The 13,626-nt window shown below is 39.5% G+C and overlaps 1 protein-coding gene across 5 annotated transcripts in view; it reads left to right on the top strand.

Annotated features, from left to right (window-relative positions):
• The window catches only part of PTPN13 (protein tyrosine phosphatase non-receptor type 13), a 235,606-nt gene that overhangs the window by 146,213 nt on the left and 75,767 nt on the right, over nucleotides 1-13,626 (top strand). For 4 of the 5 annotated variants that reach the window (XM_043971895.1, XM_043971897.1, XM_043971896.1 and 1 more), the window contains 4 exons: nucleotides 3,616-3,778; nucleotides 10,889-11,306; nucleotides 11,477-11,574; nucleotides 13,372-13,419. In XM_043971895.1, coding sequence (XP_043827830.1) covers nucleotides 3,616-3,778; nucleotides 10,889-11,306; nucleotides 11,477-11,574; nucleotides 13,372-13,419 — 727 coding nt within the window. The remainder of the gene's footprint in view (nucleotides 1-3,615; nucleotides 3,779-10,888; nucleotides 11,307-11,476; nucleotides 11,575-13,371; nucleotides 13,420-13,626) is intronic. The other variant, XM_043971899.1, reaches the window with a different exon arrangement.

Here is a 13,626-nt window from a genome sequence, read left to right as displayed (position 1 = left end):
CAATGAGGGTTAAGTGACTGGCCCAGGGTCACACAGTTAGTAAGTGTCAAGTATCTGAGACCAGATTTGAACTCAGGTCCTCCTGAATTCAGGGCTGGTGCTTTATCCACTGCGCCACCTAGCTGCCCCCAGGTTTTTCTTTATACTTCCATTCCTGCCCATGAGAGAGATGGAAAAGTTATCCTTTAGCTTTCTTTCCCTGTTCATCTCCAACAGGTGCGTGGGCTTAAATGTCATTTGTTTAAATTACAATTTCATTAACCCTAGAGGTAACTGAAAGACTTCTCTCAAAATGGGTAGAAGGAAACTAATTTTAGCTCACATAAGGTCTACTTCTTAATAGAAACAGCTGCGATTTTACTTAGCAGAATGATTATACTTTCCAGTTTCTTCCTTTTGGTTGTTTTTGTGCCTCCCTTCCCTAATAGATAGCTATTCTATAGCAAACACTGGCAGGCCCCTTGGGTACATTAGGCCACCATCCCGCTACCGTTAATATGAAGACTTCAGCCAGGGAATGTTACAACTGTGGAATTCAGATTGCTTGGTCTAATCGTGTCAAGTCCACAAATATTTGTTCAGCACTTGGGGTGTGCCAGTCGCTGCACTAAGTAAACACTCTCCTAAGATAAACTAGATGGGGAATCAGGAGCAGGTTGCTTATTCTTGATTTCATTACTGTAAAAACAAAGAAACAAACAAACAAAAAATGCAGGGAAACAGTAGAAAGGGGGCCTGGACATCTCTGCCACTTACTCTCTGTGTGACCTTTGAGAAGTTACCTCCTTTAATTCATCATCTAGAAAATGAGGGCCATAGCTGATAGACCAGAATGCTCAGCAACTTGACACCATCCAGTTTTTTCTTTATCACCTGGATAACCTTTATATCTTTCTCTTCTTCCCTGTCTGGAAAAGTCAGGAAAGGGGGCCCACAAGTGTACTAGGTAGCCGGCTGGGCAGCCGTCCCAGGTCTCCTGACTGGGAGCCAACGAGCTGATCTCTCCTCCTGCTGGGAGAGTGAGAGCCAATGCCTCGAGCCCAGACGGCGGCACCCCGGCCAGGCCATTTCCCACCTGACTATTCTCCTGGACTTGATGATGTCCAGAAACTCATCATCTTGGAAGATGAAATCAACTCTGTAACCCACCCCTCCTCAGATCATTTCCTACCCTGGCTGCAGGACTCTGTATATGTAGTCTTCCCCAATCACAGTGTAATCTTGAGAGCCCAGACAGTCTCATACCTTCCTTTGGGCCCTCCAAGGCAGCTTCACTTCTCATTCCCTGTGTCCTCTGCAAGCAAGCAAACAAGCCCTGGATGAAGAAGCCCCCAAAGAAGAAGAATCAGAACAAGAAGTCCTGTGGCTGAAGTATCTCTGGCCAGCTGATGCAATTACCCACCTGTGGGAGTTTATCACAGCAAAAGAAGAAAGAAGGTAGCTCTTGAAAAAGCTCCCCCAGCTGCAAACTTGAAATAAAGGGGAGACCCAGGCTGAAGGACAGTCTTGACTTGTTTTACTCATCTCTCTGGGGTCCATTCATGGAGCTGGACCTGTCCCTGTGCCCAGCACTGGGGTTGACGAGCCATTTGGGAAGAAATCCGAGAAGGGGAAAAAGGAAAAGAAAACAACAGATGGGAAGCTCATCCCTAATCAGCCTGGCTTCCACAATGAAAGCATTATTTACCCTGTGGGTTTCTCCGGGACCCAAATGTGTGCCAGAATAAAGTACCCAGACCAGAGGTGTTTGTGCACCTGTCCAATGAAGAATGGTGGCATTCAGCCTCGGTTTGATATTGTGCCTGAGGATGCCACTCTGGGCTCTTCTGCACATGCCCGTTATGCCAAGTGACGCCAGGGCATCAGTGGTCATCACCCATGGGTGAAATTGGATGTGCTTGAGCCTGGGAGGTGTCAGGCCCCCCAAGGGCTGCCAGAGAACAATGTAGCTAGGTTCCCTAAAGGCTTTCTTTTCAGAGAAGATAATACCTTAGAAGACAATCAGAATGTTCCCATTCTTCCAGAATCCTGGGATCTCCCAGAGCTACAGCCTACAGCATTAGTGTGGTGCTCTCAGCCCATGAGCCTGACTCATGAACTCTCAGCAAACCACCTACCTGCAGCACATTATCCATCTCCATCCCAGGGCAACTCAGCCCAGTCCTCAGGCTGAACAAAGTATCAGAGGATGCCCCGTGCCCCCTCTCCCCCCCCCCCGCCTGATCGTGGTGCATTTTTAAACTTAAGATAAATATATACCACCATAAAGCAAAGTAGCGGAACTCAAAGAGTTGGTGGCTTTCATACCCTTTACGATTTCATCATAGTAGATCTCTCAATGATATTCTGGGGGAAAGACTTTGGTTCTTTTTATCTTTTGTAATAAATTTCTCTTGTAAATACTAAAAAAGGAAAAGCATTGAAAAGTCAGGCAGAGGGGTAGCTAGGTGGTGCAGTGGATAAAACACCGACCCTGGATTCAGGAGGACCTGAGTTCAAATGCGGCCTCAGACACTTGACACTTACTAGCTGTGTGACCCTGGGCAAGTCACTTAACCCCAATTGCCTCACTTAAAAAAGAAAGAAAGAAAGAAAGAAAAGTCAGGCAGAATATGAGCTCAGGTTTCTCCTTATCCTGAACTTGGCAGAGTGCATCCTGTTGTCTCCCTCTTCACCACTGCATCCTATGGGCTTTACTAGCAAAGCCCTGGCTGTCTGCCCGTCACCAGCCCTGTGCTTTCAAAGGCCCATTTAAATGTTACCCAGATGGAACCAAGCCCCCCCCCCCCCCAGCCGCTTATGACAAGTCGGGCTCTTTGCAGATTCACAGGGCTACAAAGTCACCCTTATAATCCTTTTTTGAACAAATTTTGTTTTTGGAAAAACTCCCTCAGGAGACTTCAGAACACTGATCACAAGATCTCTTCCCTTCCAATAACTGATTTAGATGATTGCATTTGAAAGCGGTAGTTGATAATGATTTATTGCTTTAAATGATACCTAATGTAGGATCATTGTTGCATTAACTTAAGCAGTATTTTTTAAAAAATGCATTCTTCAAAATGTGAAGTAAGAGTAATTCTTAAAAGGTACAGAGTTCACCCTCTCAGAAAAGAGGTAAACCAGCAGCTAAGTGGCACAGTGAATAAAGCACTGACCCTGGATTCAGGAGGACCTGAGTTCAAATCTGGCCTCAGTCACCTGACACTTACTAGCTGTGTGACCCTGGGCAAGTCACTTAACCCCAATTTCCTCACCAAAAATAAAAACACTAAAGAATAAAACACAAGAGAGGTAACATGTCATAGTAGATAAAAGGGTGACCTCGGAGTCAGAAAGGTCTCTGCTACAGTGGGAAACTTACTTAACCTTTTTAATAACCCAAGCAACTGAGGCTATCTGTACATCACAGAGTTGCTGACCTGCACCAAATGGAAGGGGAGGGCTACCAGGCTGGTAATTAATGAACATTACCCATCCAGACCCCTTTTTCTCTCCTCTCCCGCAATTAACTGCGCTTTCATCTTTAAATGCCATGTTATAAGATCATGGAATTAACATTCCTTTGAAATACCAAAATAGCCTTATGATTAATTATTCTGTTTAATATTGTAGAAAAAGAAAATCACGCTGCAGAATACATCCGATGAAATAAAGCATACGTTCCAGACCAACAACAGTAAAGTTTGTCAATACCTCCTGCATCTTTGTTCTTCCCAGCACAAATTCCAGCTGCAAATGAGAACAAGACAAAGTAACCAAGATGCCCTAGATATCGGTAAGAACCAGAAGATTTTAGAAGATAATAATATCTATGCAGACATTTCTTTTGAGGGGGAATTTTTTTTAACAACCATGTTAGAATTAGAGAAACTGATGAATCTTCCCTAGTCAAGTTTATAAGGTGAATCATAAATGCAGCTGAGAATTTTACTTTATATTCTTTTCTTCTACTGTATTTCTCTAGCCTTGAGCACTGAACCATAGCCCAGATCAATCAAAAAGAATTTTCTAGGGGGTAATATGTCTTTCTGTTATATCTCCTGTATGGTGTCATTATCATTCTGTGTGTGTGTGTGCGTGTGTGTGTGTGTGTGTGTGTGTGTGTGTGTGTGTGTGTGTGTGTGTGTAGGGGGGTGTCTAACCTCAAGGAATCTTAATAGTTTAGTTAGAGATAGGACTATAATACCTAGATTATATATGCATATATATATGTACGCACACACATGTGAATTCAGTACACAATTGAGGCTTAAATTATTTAGTCTTGTACTATAAAAACCTAAATAATAAGAGAAAGCCAATAATTATGTATTAGAATTAAGTCAGTGGAATCTTTGTGAAGGAAATAGGACTAGAACTGAGACACGAAGAATGGGTAGGATTTGGGCACATTTCAAGGAAAAAGAAGACATTCCAGGTGTTAAAAATGGAAGTGGTGGGGGACAGCTAGGTGGCGCAGTGGATAGAGCACCGGCCCTGGAATCAGGAGTACCTGAGTTCAAATCCGGCCTCAGACACTTATACTTACTAGCTGTGTGACCCTAGGCAAGTCACTTAACCCCAATTGCCTCACTAAAAAAAAAAAAAAAATGGAAGTGGTATATTTGTGGGGCCAGAGCTTAATGTCCTTTATCAGTTTTGTAGGTGGACATTAATTGACCTATATTGGTAGACCTATAATTTTATGAGTGACTGTTTCAGTACTGAGATATCACGAGACCCATCTACATAAGTATAAATGATTAAAGCAGCTATTTTCATGCCCAGAAGTAGATAGTGATCCAGGAAAAAATGGAAAGGGATCCAAAAACCTGAAAATTGTTTCAGAATCAAAAATGATATTGTTAGGGGACAGCTAGGTGACACAATGGATAGAGCACCAGCCCTGGATTCAGAAGGACCTGAGTTCAAATCCAGCCTCAGACACTTAACAATTACTAGCTATGTGACCCTAGGCAAGTCATTTAACCCCAATTGCCTCACCAAAAAAAAAAATTATATTGTTCAGAAATAACAATAATTACTCAAGGTTTACAAAGCCCTTCCTTACAACCCTGTGAAGTAAGTTCTACTACAAGTATTGTTATTTCTATCTTAAAGATCAATTCCCTATCATGTATCTACAAAAGCAAAACTTTAAAAAAAAATACAGTTCCTATAATACTAGGCTACATTCTGAATTGAAACATTATAAAGCTGGGATTATTTTGATTCAATCAAAACGAAGTCCCTAAAAGAGCAGCCAGAAATCTTTATCTCCTTCCTCTCCCCATTCCAAATTCCCAGTCAAAGTTTTACTTCCAGGATCTTATGCGTAGATTGATAGTAACCAAACTAGAAATTTCTCATTTCCTGCTTTTTCTTCCTGCATTCCATGTGTCTCATAATTATACTCTTATTTATTTGTCAAAATATCATGAAATGGCAGTCTTATCATATTTATGCATTTTTCTGGTGGGACAAATATCCTAATTGTAAATAATCCAAAATAAAATCCTTTTGGATAAGACAGGATTTAGAACAAAATCTTTGAAGAGGGTGGAGGAGCCAGTGAATTACTATGCCTGTCTCATCTCCTATAAACTTGTTATACACACAAAGAAAATTCTAAGGGTCAAAGTAATGGTTGTCTAGTGTAGACAGAGTGCTAAAAGGTGCTGAAAAATAAAAATGTGACAGTTGGAACAGACATTAATCCACATGAGACTGATGAGATGGTTTCTTTGCAAACTTGTTTACAAGCAGTAAAAATTCTGATTTAGGTGGAATGCCATCCTCTGCTGTTTTTTGAAATCTGGGGGAAAAGCTTACCATATTTACTCATTTATTTCTCTATTTTCCTACATTTTTATTTTTTATTTATTTGTTTTATTCCCTCATTCTTTCCCTAAATTGAATCCTACCTTTCAGCAAAGAAAACCTTATGGCAAAAAACAGCCCATCCTGGGGTTGTGTCTAACAATGTATGCTGTGTTCTATCCCTGTGATCTACTGTTTGGGTTTTGTTTTGTTTTGTTTTGTTTTGCTGGGGGTGGGGTGGGGGTGGCAATGAAGGATAAGTGACCTGCCCAAGGTCCCACAGCTAGTAAGTGTCAAGTGTCTGGGGCCAGATTTGAACTCAGGTCCTCCTGAATCCAGGGCTGGTGCTTTATCTACTGTATACTTAGATGTCCCCATAATCTACCTTTTAAGAGAAAGCTGAGAACTCTCTTTCCTTATATGGTCTCTACTTTCTAACACTTTTCAAAGCAAATCATGAAAAAATTTACACACACACACTTTCTTTTAACCTCTTCGGAAAAATAATTGTTTCCTTGAATCAGTTTGATAGTGTTCTCCATTAAAGGACCTGTTCCCTTTGCTTCCCACTCATGGGAAAAGATGGACTTTTAAAAAGATTGATAAAAGCAGTAGCTTAAGTGAATTTGCCCTTCTCTGCCTGGGTTTACTGTGTATTTGACACTTTGGGGGGAGGAGAATGAGGGTTAAGTGACTTGCCCAGGGTCACACAGCTAGTAAGTGTCAAGAGGCTGGATTTCAACTCAGGTCCTCCTGAATCCAGGGCCGGTGCTTTATCTACTGCGCCACCTAGCTGCCCCCATTTGACACTTTTGTTCAGGTTTGAGAAGCATATTGGTCTTTCAAAAGTCTATTCCTAATAACTAGGGTCAAGTAGAGGCAATGGACTATAGTGGCAGCAGTTCTGGTCTCATATTCCCACCTCTCCCTGATCCAGTATAAATCATATAACCTCATTAAATGCTGGTTTCCTGATTTGTAAAGCAGAAATGGTGGTATGACTATATGTAGTACCAAAGTCAAAAGCTTGCTTTAGAGTGCATTAATGAGGTAACATGTATATTATAAGTCTGAGACTAAGCTCAATTACTGTGTTAGCAGGCTACATTTATGGTAAAAGAAAAAAAACCCAGATGATATAATTTCTTCTGGTCAATATTATGTAATTGTACAAAATAAAATTCATTCCGAGATTTGAATTGTCTCCTTTTTACTCAGACAAAGGAAAATATTGAATATAAAATATTCATAGCCCCCAAGGGAAGTTATTTATATCTTTTGGCTGTATGTATATAAAAAGTTTGAAAGTTGTTAAGTAAAAAAGAGTTGACTTTGAATTGAATGCTCTAGCTCAGAGACATCATAGCATGTTGAAAAGAGCTGGATTTGGCATTAGAAGAAATCGTTTCTAATCTGGGCTATGCAAGGCACTAATCTTGGGACTTTAGGCAAGTCACTTGACCTTAGTTTCCTGTAAAGTTAACATCATCTTCCTCACCTTCCTCACAGGGTAATTATGAGAGTCACATGGTGAATGAGAATATGATGTGTCCATTGTAAAACGCTCTCAGAAGGTAGGGGCGGGAGTCACAGCATTGTCATTTGCTTTTCCTTCATCATTTACTTAGTGAGTTGATGTTGGTCCTTCACCAGAATGCATTGTAACACAACCACATCTCTTACAAAGTGTGAACAGGCACACACTGTGCTTCAGTCATTCTAATTCTTCTGGTAATATTCTTGAAGATCAGAATAGGGAAATAATTAGGGAAGGGGTAGCTAGGTGGCACAGTGGATAAAGCATTGGCCCTAGATTCAGGAGGACCTGAGTTCAATTCCAGCCTCAGACACTTGACACATACTAGCTGTGTGACCCTAGGCAAGTCACTTAACCCCCATTGCCCCGCAAAATAAATAAATTGGGAAATAGGGAATCAGAATAGGGAAATAAATAAATGGGGGGGGGAGCAATCTAATAGTTAAAATCATGAATATAGAATAATGTAAAAGCCATGTAGTCCTCAGTTTCTTATTAGAAGACTTCTGTATTGTATGAAAAAAATCATAAAGTTTAAATGGGAATAAACAGATTTGTCCAAAAGAAAAAATATTTCTTTATATAAGTGGGCAAGTCACCTGACCTCCTTGGGCTTTAGTGTGTTCCCGTTTGTAAAATGAGAGGGTTAGAATAGGTGGCCTGATTCTACTGCCTTTCAGGTCAAGATCTACTCTCATGTAATTCTCTGATAGAGCAAAGCTTGATTGTGCAGAATTCCGGAACTCAGACTCCAAGATTGTGCAAGTACAGCCAAATATTTACCTGAAGGATGGAAAATCTCTTTCCTGGTTTTTGTAGTCAATAGTAAATTGCAATTACTTTATTCTGTTTCTGATTTTTTTTTTGGAGGGGGGGGGTAATTTTTTTTAAATCTTAAGCTTCTGATTTTTTTTTAAATGAGAGATGCCTAGAACTTTCAGAAAGGTATTAGAATTCCAGGGATTTACAGTGGTTGATAGAGAAGAGCATAGGGTATGGATTTAAATCCAAGTAACCATCTGTCTGACCTTGTTCAAGTTAATTAACATTTTTTTCCATACAAGAATAGGTTTGGACTCCATTACATGTAAAGTCTCTTTCAACTCTCTCTTTTTTTTTTTTTTTTTTGGTGGGGCATTGAAGGTTGTGACTTGCCCAGGGTCACACAGTATTCCAACTCTGATTGATCTGTAATCAATCAGAAAACATTTATTAATGCTAAGATGTAGGGATACAAAAACAGGCAAAAGACATTCCCCGCCCTCAAGGAATTTACAATCTAATAGGAGAGACAACATGCCCCCCCCCCCAAATGCACACAAAGCAAGCTATCTACAGGATAAATAGGAAATAATTAACAGAGGGGAGGCACTGGAATTAGGAGGGCTTGGGGAAGGCTACCTGTATAAAGTGGGTTTTTAGTTGAGACTTAAAGGGAGTCAGGGAACTTAGTAGAGTGGAGGAGAGAGAGCCGTCCAGGCATGAAGGACAGCCAGAGAGAATGCTCAGAGCCGAGAGATGGAGTGTTTTGTTTGGGGCAGAGCTAGGAGACCAGTATCACTGGATGGAAGAGTACATATTGGGGAGTACTGGAAATAGAAGAGGATACCAGAGTATGAAGGGCTTTGAATACCAGACATGGCACTTGGAGCACAGAGGAGATAGGAAGCCATTGGAATTTTGGTGGAGGGTGACATGGCCAGACTTGTACTTTCAGAAAATCATTTCTAGGGGCAGCTAGGTGGTACAGTGGATGGAGCACCGGCCCTGGAGTCAGGAGGACCTGAGTTCAAATGTGGCCTCAGACACTTAACACTTACTAGCTGTGTGACCCTGGACAAGTCACTTAATTCCAATTGCTTCACAGGACGTGTTTGAGAGGGCAAAGTAAAAGGGTTGGATGGAGTTAGAAATAAACTTTATCCTATAAGGATGTTGAAATAGATAAAAATTCTACCTTGAGCCCATCATCTGAAACAATCTTCATGTAGACAATATATCAGGAAAGATGACACGTAATAAGAGCGATGTATTTAAAGGACATTTTTGGCATACAGATTGCTAATCACAGAGATAAAATTGGAAATTCAAAAGGGTCTCTTTTATCCTAAAATGTTAGTCAATATATGCCAACTCATTTCTATGTCTTCTACTCCTCAGTCCCTCTTTTGGAGAATAGTGGGGGAAAGTCTGTCTTGTAAAAATAAATTTTTAATTTTTAAAAGTACTGTTTAGTGTTTACTTTGATGAGTTTAATGGGAGCAGGAAGGTTTGATCCATGCATAATAAATGACATGCCTCCTGCTTTCTTTTAGCTGGTAGAAGCTGAAAGCCTCCATCACCAACTCCTCAGGCTTCCTATGTAACTTACAGCCCTCACAGCAGATCCCCGAGATGAGGTTTTAGGGAAATAGAATGTCTTGATGTCAAAATGGGCCCCAGAATGCTATCTAATTTCGATGTGGTGTATACTGCTTCCTACCTCATGCTGAACCCCCACATGAGGTTTGAGGAGTTGATAGAAGCCACTAATCTTTCTCTTGACCTTTTTCCTGCTTTTGAATAGAGCTGAAGGTCACTAATGTTTCCAAAGGCTATTCTGTGTTCTTTTTTCTTCGTTTACATGGGAGATTATCGTTTACCCTTAATGGCCCCAGATCTTAATATCAGTGAGACTGCTTCATTCATTAGGCTAGGGAATGCTTAGAAAGGATCCTAGAAGTTTCTCTCAATTCTGTGTCTTATAGGCATTGAATTAATGTTCTGAAATAAAATGATCCTTCATTTGGTCATAATGATATTCCCAGATCATGTGGGTAAATAAAAACACTAAGACACTGTTTGATATTTCACTTTGTTAAAACTGCACCATCTGAATCCAGCCATGATGTCATCAGTGTGGCGGCAACTTACAGAAATATAGACTGTAAGAAATATAGACGGGGCAGCTAGGTGGCGCAGTGGATAAAGCACAAGCCCTGGATTCAGGAGGACCTGAGTTCAAATTAGGCCCCACACACTTGACACTTACTAGCTGTGTGACTCTGGGCAAGTCACTTAACCCTCATTGCCCTGCAATAGATAGCTAGATAGATAGATAACAAGTAGATGTGAGAGGCAACATTTGAATCCTGGCCTTGAATCGAATTACTACCTCCCTTTTATTTTGGAAGATATTATAATAGAAATCCCAACAAGACTGAAAATTATCTAAATCATATACCATGCTATTCTCAGCCATCTCAAATTAGGGAAGTGTCCCATCTTTGGGAGATAATCTGGGCTGAGGGATAATAATTCCTGAGCTGGGGAACTGTAGGTGAGTAATGCCAAATAATCGAGATGGAATTAAAACCAGAACCTTCAACCTCATAATTAAAATGTTTTCTCGCTTGACCACATGTTGCCTGGTTGGCCATGTCTATAGGCTAGCAACCAAGAAGTTAGCAATTATCTGCAGGTGCCCATTTACTTTATCACAGTTACTGTGTCTTCAGATAAAGTCATTTTAGCAATGCAGTCTGGTAAAGAAATCCTGTTTCCTTGTAGAGAGAGCTTCGTTTAGGAGCCTGAACTTCCAAGGAGAGTCTGTTAGAGGATATACTATGGGGCGTGCAATCAGCACGGGCAGCCTGGCCAGCAGCACCCTGAACAAACTGGCCGTTAGGCCTTTGTCAGTTCAAGCTGAGATTCTGAAGAGACTGTCCTGTTCGGAGCTATCCCTGTACCAGCCGCTGCAAGGCAGTTCAAAAGAAAGGAGTGAAAAAACAGCATGGGAGGAAAGGCCCAGCGGGATGAGTAAATCCTACCATGATCTCAGTCAGGTCTCTCTCTATCCTCATCAAAAAAATGTTACTGACCGAGCTGACTCCCCACCACAAACCAGTGAGGAGCTGGTGGGAAAACCCCCTCACCAGATGTCACGACCTGAGACAGAATGCATGGCAGGATTCACGAAAGTCAATAAGTAAGAATCATTAAGTTACCCAAACTCTTTTTTTTTTTTGTGAATTTCATATATACCTATATATGTATGTATGCACATTACGTGTATATATCTATACATTTTTGTTATTATTTTTGCCAGTTTTTTAATTGACTCTTCCTCCTCCTACCTTCCTTCCCCTGCCACTTTAGTTCAAAGTCTGTTGCAAGTATAAATAGAAGCCCCGAAAGGAGAAAGCATGAATCAGACTCATCATCGGTTGAAGACACTGGTCAAGCATATGTTGTAGGTCAGCATAATCAAGCTTCCCTTTCTTCTCCTCTATGTAAAATAATCATATTTAAAAGTAAACAAGCTAATGTTGGTTACCTAAGTATTATCTGTGCTGATTTGTGTCACTTTTGCCACTGAGCTTTGCTTTTAATCAAAACGTTTTAATAAATTATAATGCCCTTTCTGACTAAAATGCACCAAATCTGTGCAGTAACCAAACATCAAAATTCATTGCTTGATTGCTTCTTGACACAGACATTTGCTTCCCTTTTTCTTAGCTACAGTGGTCAAGCTCACTAGCAGAGAATTCAGACAGTTTTCTTCTGGTCTCTGGTACTGCTCTTTCCCTTTGGAGTTTCTTCCATTGTCCTTGTTGCTTTTGATGAACTATGTTGAATGCAGCATTCTTTGAAGAAAGTTTATTTCAAATGCTTTCAATCTGACATGAGGTGAATTGTCTCCAATGTATTCTTAAATCATCTTTATGATATTTTATAGTTTATTTTATATAGTCTGTTGATGCAAATCCTCAGTTGTTTTCATCAAATAATTTTCTTGGTAAGCTATGGTCTTTTTATTGAGTCTTTGGTTGACTAAGCAGATAGGATATTGCCTTTAGTTTACCATTAGGAAAATCACATATTTGAAAAAGATCAAATTATTATTTTATCAGTAATTTCATACAAATGTTATTCAATAACTCTTGCTTTCTGAATCAGAATGATTGGTTTTGCTTGTTGCTGCAAATAAGAAAAACATACAGAGGCAAGTCTCTCAACCATTGGGTAAATTGTAATAAAAAGATCTAGACTATTACCCAGAAAGAACATATAAGATAGAAGAGAAGCAAAGAGTTCTTCTTCATTTCATTTCTTTTCCTTCCAATCCTCACCCTGGGCCCCTGCCATCTCTTCAAATGAGATCACGTATGTAAAGTGTTTTGCAAACTTCAAAGCATTTTATAAATATGAGCTGTTACTATTGATATTATCACTGTTTCCTTTTCTACCTCATGATTTCCCTCCCTCTTTCCCCTCCAAAAGAAAAAAGAAACCATTGACCCAATTTTGGTAGATTTTGAAAAATAGATTTAGACTTTACATTTAGGAACCCTCTAGAATTGTGTTTGTTTTTTTTTACTTTGGAATATATATATTTTTTAAATCTCCATATGCAATATATTGGGAAGTTTGGTGGTACAGTGGATAGAGTACTGGCCCTGGAATCAGAAAGATTCCTCTTCTTGAGTTAAAATTTGGTCTCAGACACTTACTAGCTTTGTGATCCTGGGCAAGTCACTTAACTCTGTTTGCCTAAGTTCCTCATCTGTAAAATGAGCTGGAGAAGGAAATGGCAAACCACTTAAGTATCTTTGCCAAGAAAACTCCAAATGGGTCACTAAGAGTCTGAAATGATTGAACAACAACAAATGCATTGTGTCTTATTTTTTTCAAAAATAAGTCTAAAAATTATGTATGAACCTAAAAAAATTACTCATACAACTGTTATATTTTCTGCATGTATTTCTTCATTTATTTTGTCCACATTGTATGTTTTTTCAAAATTTTAATATAATTTTGTTGGTTTAATTTTTGTCTCAAAAACATGAATTCTGATTAAACATTTTCTGCAAAGCACCCTTAATGATAAATAACTTGAAAGTTCAATATGTAAATATGACCACTTTGGGAAAGGTTTTAGTAAATTTTTCTTAGTTTATAAGAAACTTGCTTAATATTTTATACATTAAAATTGAGAACATAATGGATTTCTAATCTTTTGACTAATGTGTAATCATTGATTTATGCCATAGGAATTAGCTCTGGAAATGGATTTCCCCAAGCATCCTTGAAAGAAAATGGTGGGTTCACAAAAATTATTGCTACCTTTTTTTTTTCTCATAGAATCTATCAGTCATTGTCTTCAACTGATGGTTGAATGTTATTTTTTTAATGTATATATTTAAAGATACACAGCCAGACCTCCATATTATTACCACAACAAAAGTCACTTTCGAATACTATCATTAATACAATATAGCCAAGCTCTCCTATGAAATCACCATATT

This window comes from Dromiciops gliroides, chromosome 6 (assembly GCF_019393635.1).
Source record: "Dromiciops gliroides isolate mDroGli1 chromosome 6, mDroGli1.pri, whole genome shotgun sequence".
Classification (NCBI taxonomy): Eukaryota; Metazoa; Chordata; class Mammalia; order Microbiotheria; family Microbiotheriidae; genus Dromiciops; species Dromiciops gliroides.
The sequence above is the reverse complement of the archived record's forward strand: the minus strand, read 5'-3'. Positions and strand labels throughout refer to the sequence as shown.